The sequence below is a fragment of the Eretmochelys imbricata genome, chromosome 23 (assembly GCF_965152235.1).
Source record: "Eretmochelys imbricata isolate rEreImb1 chromosome 23, rEreImb1.hap1, whole genome shotgun sequence".
NCBI lineage: Eukaryota > Metazoa > Chordata > Testudines > Cheloniidae > Eretmochelys > Eretmochelys imbricata.
This window is the reverse complement of record NC_135594.1, coordinates 1,945,019-1,951,060: the sequence shown is the minus strand read 5'-3', so window position 1 is coordinate 1,951,060 and position 6,042 is coordinate 1,945,019. Positions and strand designations below refer to the sequence as shown.

At 71.0% G+C, this 6,042-nt stretch overlaps 1 protein-coding gene across 1 annotated transcript; it reads right to left on the bottom strand.

The window, feature by feature from the left end:
* Window positions 1-2,354, bottom strand: TMEM91 (transmembrane protein 91). The gene is made up of 3 exons (XM_077840152.1): window positions 1,971-2,354; window positions 708-845; window positions 1-159 (listed from the first exon to the last, which is right to left on the bottom strand). Exons 1-3 carry the CDS (start codon window positions 2,352-2,354, stop codon window positions 1-3), a joined length of 681 nt encoding a protein of 226 aa, XP_077696278.1.
* Window positions 2,355-6,042: the final 3,688 nt, after the last annotated feature.

The following is a 6,042-nucleotide window of genomic DNA, read 5'->3' as shown; positions in this document are numbered from 1 at the left end:
CTAGGGGGGGCCCTTGTCGGACAGGTGAGCGATGAGCACCACCACGGCCCCCAAGTAGGTGCAGACACCGAGCAGGATGGAGAGCACGGCCAGCGCGAAGGTCCGACGCGAGGCCGCCCGCGCCCCCGGGAAATCGCCCTCGGCCGAGGCCTTGTTGGTCTGGGGGAGGGGAGAGCCGGTTAGAGGGGGGAGGAGGAATCCCCTGAGACCTCCCCCCCCGAGACACCCCCCCATGGATAACCCCACCCCTGGCTGGATACCCCATGACGCCCCCCCCACACCTCCCGTATGCTTTAGATCCCCCCGCCATCTGCCCCCTGCCCCACCGGGTACCCTGATCCAGCCCCAGCCTGGGCCCCAGTCCACAGCTGGGTACCCTGAGACACCCCCCGCCCCATTCCCAGGCCAGATCCTCTCACCCCATAGGCCCTATGTGCCACGCAGTGCCCCTTCTGCCCTGACCCCCCCCAAGCTCTGGGGATGGGGGGGCCGGGGGTGGGCACTGTGACAGTGCCCTGTGTGGGGTTGGGAGCCCCCTGAGGGACTGGACCAGTTTTGGGGGGGCAGAGGAAGTTATGCAAATATCTCCCATAATGTATGCAAATTGTCCAGATTTTACTGCAGGGGGGGAGGGGAGGGGAGGGGCTAGGTGGAGGCCCAGCAAACTCGTCTCCCGGGTGGGCCGCTCCTGTCCCTGCCCCGCTCACCTTCTGGGACAGGTGGAAGGCGGCGATGCCCAGGGGCCAGAAGCAGCAGAGCATGGAGAACACGGCCAGGCCCAGGTGATCCTGCGGCAGCATCAGGCCGAAGTCGCTGTCGCTCTCACTCTCGCTCGCCGAGTCGTTCTGGGGGGGAGGATTTTGGGGGGGGGGGAATCCAGATCAGGGGGTGGGGGGAGTGCGCTCCCCTGGCCGCCAGGGTTGACCCCAGGAGTCCTGGCTCCCAGCCCCCTGCTCTGACCACCAGCCCCCACTCCCCTCCCTGAGCTAGGAATAGAACCCAGGAGTCCTGGCTCCCAGCCCCCTGCTCTGACCACCAGTCCCCACTCCCCTCCCTGAGCCAGGAATAGAACCGAGGAGTCCTGGCTCCCAGCCCCCTGCTCTGACTACTAGCCCCCACTCCACTCCCAGAGCTGGGGAGAGAACCCAGGAGTCCTGGCTCCCAGCTACACCTCTGCATCAGAGGAGCAGAGCTCTGAACCCTGAGTCTAGGCCCCCTCGGCTGCAGGGCAGGGTCCCCGGGCTACGGAGCTCAGCCCTGTGGTGAGGGCCTGGTTGGACGCTCCTGGGCAGGGCCAGATTAACCATTTGTGGGCCCCCATGTGGGCAATGGTGCATGGCGCGGTGGGGGGCGGGGTTGGTCCCCAGAGCGAGGGGCCAGCCGGGGCAATGGGGCATGGAAGGGGTCGCCCCCCTCCGCCCAGCCCAGCACCAGGGCACTATTTACAAACTGGCAGTTGCCAGACGCACAGTGGCCTGCCCGGCCCCGTGCTGCCAGCCTGCCCCTTCCCCTCGGGGGCAGGCCCAGGCCGCGTCACGCAGCCCCGGCCCCCCCACCCAACACCCACCGACTCCGGAGTGGCGCGATCAGCCAGGCCAGGGCCTGCCCCGGCCCGGGTCCCTCAGGACCCACTTGCCTGAAGGGGCCCAGCCACGCCCCCCACACTGTCCCCCCCACAACTGACTGAGACTGGCCAGGCTTCTGCACCAGTCCCAGGGGCCCCACTCGTGCCATTGTTAACCCGGTACTGCTCCCCAGACCCGGCGAGCAGGGAACCCCAAAGACCCTCCGGGATAGTGTGGACTGTGACCAGCCCCACTGCAGGCCACTGATTTACTGACCGGGCTCGTGAGCCAGTCCCTGGAGCTCACGGAGCGATAGCAGGTGGCTAGTGATTCGTCCCCCAGGCCAGTGCCCTCCAGCTGCTGGCAGGGCTCAGCCGGACGCCTGGGTTCCCAGCCCCCCCTCACCTCGAACTCAGGCAGCAGCTCTCCGTCCCCCACTTCGCAGCAGACCGTGTGAATGTCCTTCTCCAGGCAGAGCTTCTTGGGGCGCTCGGCCGGCTCCCCAAAAGCCGTCTCGCAGTACCCCTGCTTCCTCCAGCTGGGGGGCTCCCCGGTCTTCCATGTGGAGCCCAGGGGGGGGGCCGGCTCGGGGCTGCCCAGCGGCTCCACTGTCCTCTGCAGGGTCCCTGCGTCCAGCAGCTGCTGGGCCAGCTCGGGGGGTGGCGGGGGCAGGCGCCTCCAGCCGGGCCGAGAGAAGAAGCCGGGGTGTTCCCGCCGCGCCTCCCCAGCCAGGGCGCCCCCGGAGGGTTTGGCCAGCAGCGGGCGCTGTAGTTCGTGGCTGTTCTCCATGAGGCGGGGGGAGATCCCTGCTCCGGCAGGGCGTCCGGCGGGGTCTTGGGCTCCCAGGTCACCTGGTGGGGGGAAGTAAGGGATAAACACGATGAATCTGTAGGGGCACAAAAAAAGGAGACTCCCAGGCTGGAGCAGGAGGAGCGGCTCCCTCCGCTGGCAGCGGTGCCAGGCTGTTCTCCCCGGCGCGCGAGGACGCGAGGAGCGTTGTCCCTATGACACACAAGGGGAAGGCCTCGCAGAGCTGGCCAAGGGACCCAGAAGTCCTGGCTGCCAGCCTCCTGCACTAACCACTAGACCCCACTTCCCTCCCAGAGACCCCAGGGGCCTGGACAAAGTCCAGCTGCTCCAGGAGAGGAAGAGACATTTGGGGCGTTATTCTGCCACCTGGGGAACCCCTGCCTGGCCGAAGCAAAGAGCCCTGGGTCTTGATGCTGGGAGCCCAGGTGCCGATTAGACCATTCGTTGCAACAGTGGGTCCCTGCCTCGCCCAGCGCCTTTCGCTGGCGGCTGCCTGGAGGGGGCTGGAGCTGCTTTCGCGCAGAGTTAGACCGGCTGCTTGCAGGGCCCCCCCAGGGAAGGGAAGCTGTTCTCTAAGCCGCGCAGAGTCGCCCATGATCTCCGGCAGCCGGCCCCTGCCCCGGAGCGCACATTTCACGGGGGCCCTTCGCGCCCCCTGCAAACCAAACCTTCGGTCCAACCCTGCCGAGATGCCGCCCCCCCCTCCGCCCCCCCCCGGCTGCCTGCCGAGAGCCTGGATCCGCCACGTGGGCCGGGCTCTGGGTGGACGCAGAAACCTCCCCCTCCCCTAACCGGGATACCAGGGTGGATGGGTCCCTGGGCGAGCAAGTCCTAGCCGCCCTGCCAGCCCCCCCGTCCCATGCCCCCTTCAGCCGAGGTCCTGCCCCTCTCCCGCCGCTGTTCCCGGCTGGGGCTTCTCCTCCCCGCCCGGCTGCCGGTTTTGTGCCAATCTTCTCGCTCCTGCAGCCGGCTGCCGATTTGCTCCGCCGCTTCTGGGGGGCAGGAGGGCGGGCGGGGCCCTAAGGAGCAGCCGGGCGGTGGGGTCGGGGCGGCAGGAGGCGGAGGGCTCGGGGGAGGTGCAGGGAAGGACGCGCTGAGTCCTGGGGGGGGGGGCGGTATCTGGCGCCCGCGGGGAGCGGCACAGGGCGCTGGGATGAATTTGGCCTCCAGTCCCCGCCCGCCCAGAAGCAAGCTGGTGCCGCCGCTGCGGGCTGAGGGGGGAAACTGAGTCACGGAGAGGGGAAAGGGAGGGGCCGGAGCCCCTGGTGTAAGTCAGTGGTAAACCTGCGAATGGAACCCAGGAGTCCTGCTCTAACCACTAGACCCCACTCCTCTCCCCGTCCACATCTACCCAGCCCAGCTGCCCGGGTCCATGAGCTCCCATCGCTCCCCGGGGCTTTGGTGAGGGACTCGGAGCTGGGCCGGGCGGCGCTGGGGAGCCCCGGGAATCTGCGCCACCCCCTGGGGCGTGGGAAGCCGGCCGGGGGGGTGCGGGGGGGCAGGTTTCTCTCCCGCTTCCTGGGCCAGCTCCGCTGCAGACTGGCCACCGGCTCCCAGCCCCGCTTCTGTGCCCGGCGCTGCCCCCAAGCAGAGGTCGCACCCCCCTGCCCGGCGCCCGTGGGCCGGGGCTGGTCAATCCGCGTCCCAGCCCGACGGGGCCCCGCCAGACCCAGCTCCTTCCCGCGGGCAGAGCCCCCGGCTCCGGCCACCGGGGCAGGGGGGCCGCAGCGTCGGCCCTGGGTCTGCAAGGTGCGCTGGGTACATGGGCCGCGCTCCAGCGTGTGGCGACCCCGACGGACCCCAGCTGGGGGGCTGCCCCACGGACCCCAACGGAGCGACGGCCGACGGACCCCAGCTGGGGGGCTGGCCCCACGGACCCCAACGGAGCGACGGCCGACGGACCCCAGCTGGGGGGCTGCCCCACGGACCCCAATGGAGCGACGGCCGACGGACCCCAGCTGGGGGGCTGGCCCCACGGACCGCAATGGAGCGACGGCCGGCGGACCCCAGCTGGGGGGCTGGCCCCAGGGACCCCACGGAGCGACGGCCGACGGACCCCAGCTGGGGGGCTGGCCCCACGGACCGCACTCACAAAACAAAGGAACCCACCCGAAGCTCTGGGATCGCAGCCCCACGCCCAGCCTTGGCCCTGGGGGAGCCCAGACTTTACCTGGGGGGGCAGCCCCATTCCCCCCCCCCGAGTTAGTCGCTCCTATGGCAATAGGTGAGGTCGTGAATGGGGGGGCAGAGCCCCCTGTGGAGGGGCAGGAAGGAGATTTGGCTTCTCACCCCCCCGCCCCCCACGCAATCAGCTGGGAAAGACACTGACTCGTTCCCCCCCCCCGCACCGGAACCTGTGTCCCCCCGCTAGGGACAGGGGGTGCGGCTCTGCCCCGGACCCCTTCGGATTCGGGGAGAGGTTGCGGGGGGGGCGCTGTGCTGAGCTTAGCAGCCCCCTCCCGCCTCAGTTCTGGGCCAGATCCGCAGCTGGTGTAACGAGCGTCTCCAGCGACTGACCCCAGCCATGGGTCCGGCCCCACTGACACCCGCCGGGGCCCTGCCCCCCTGCCCGGCTCCAGGGACCCCCCCTGGCCGGCTCTGCCCCCGGCACTTACCGGCACCTCAGCGCCCGCCTCCGCCCGCCGGGCCCCCGCCAGCCGCTCTGCAGCCCCCCCAAGCCCCCATCCCGGGGGGCTGCTCCGGGCCCCCGGCCCCCCCGCGGCAGGAGAGGCGAAAATCCCCCGGCCCCGCACGTCCCGCGCCCCCCGCACGGAGCCCGCAGCAGCTCCGCGATGCAGCCGCAGCCCGGCTCCGCCCCCCGCCCCCCGCAAGGGGCAGGCTCGGGGGGGCTGGGAGGGGCTGGGGGGCAGGCTCGCAGAGGGGGTGGGGGGCTGGGGGTCCCCAGAAGCGCTGCCTGCTCCGGGCTCGCTCCCACGCGCCTGGGCCGGGGGCGGCGGGGGGTGGGGGGGGCTGGAAAGCGGGGGGAGGCGCTGGGGGGGGGCTGGAAAGCGGGGGGAGGCGCTGGGGGGGGGGCTTTGCATCACTGCTTTGTTACCAGCATTAGGGGACCTGGCGTGGCAGTGAGACCTGCCCCCCCCCCGACAATGTAGAGATGTGAGGGGTATGGGAACCGGGACTCCTGGGTTCTCTCCCCGGCTGGGGGGGCAGATGCAGGGAGCGAATTAACCGGGCTGAAGAATCGCCCTGACCGCTGACGGGGTCTCCCTGCTGAGCACCTGGGGGCGGGGGGGCAGAGCCCGGGCGGTGTAATCCCATGGACCCAGCCAATGCCAGGGGGCAGGGAATCCTGCTAGCTCGGCCCTGGGCTCCCCCCTGCCCCCCTGCCCCCCAGCTCTGCCGGTGCCCCTCATTCTCGACCCGCAGCCCCCTGCTAGCCCGGCCCTGGCCCCCCAGCTCTGCCGGTGCCCCTCACTCCCGACCTGCAGCCCCCTGCTAGCCCGGCCCTGGCCCCCCAGCTCTGCCGGTGCCCCTCACTCCCGACCCGCAGCCCCCTGCTAGCCCGGCCCTGGCCCCCCAGCTCTGCTGGTGCCCCTCACTCCCGACCCGCAGCCCCCTGCTAGCCCGGCCCTGGCCCCCCAGCTCTGCCGGTGCCCCTCACTCCCGACCCGCAGCCCCTGCCAGCCCAGCCCTGGGCTCCCCCTTCCAC

Coding starts and splice junctions, on each gene's coding strand:
- TMEM91 (XM_077840152.1), bottom strand. CDS start 2,354: ATGGAGAACAGCCACGAACTACAGCGCCCGCTGCTGGCCAAACCCTCC. Junction 846..1,970: donor AGCTGCTGCCTGAGTTCGAG/GTGAGGGGGGGC, acceptor CCTCCCCCCCAG/AACGACTCGGCGAGCGAGAG. Junction 160..707: donor CCTTCCACCTGTCCCAGAAG/GTGAGCGGGGCA, acceptor CCCCTCCCCCAG/ACCAACAAGGCCTCGGCCGA.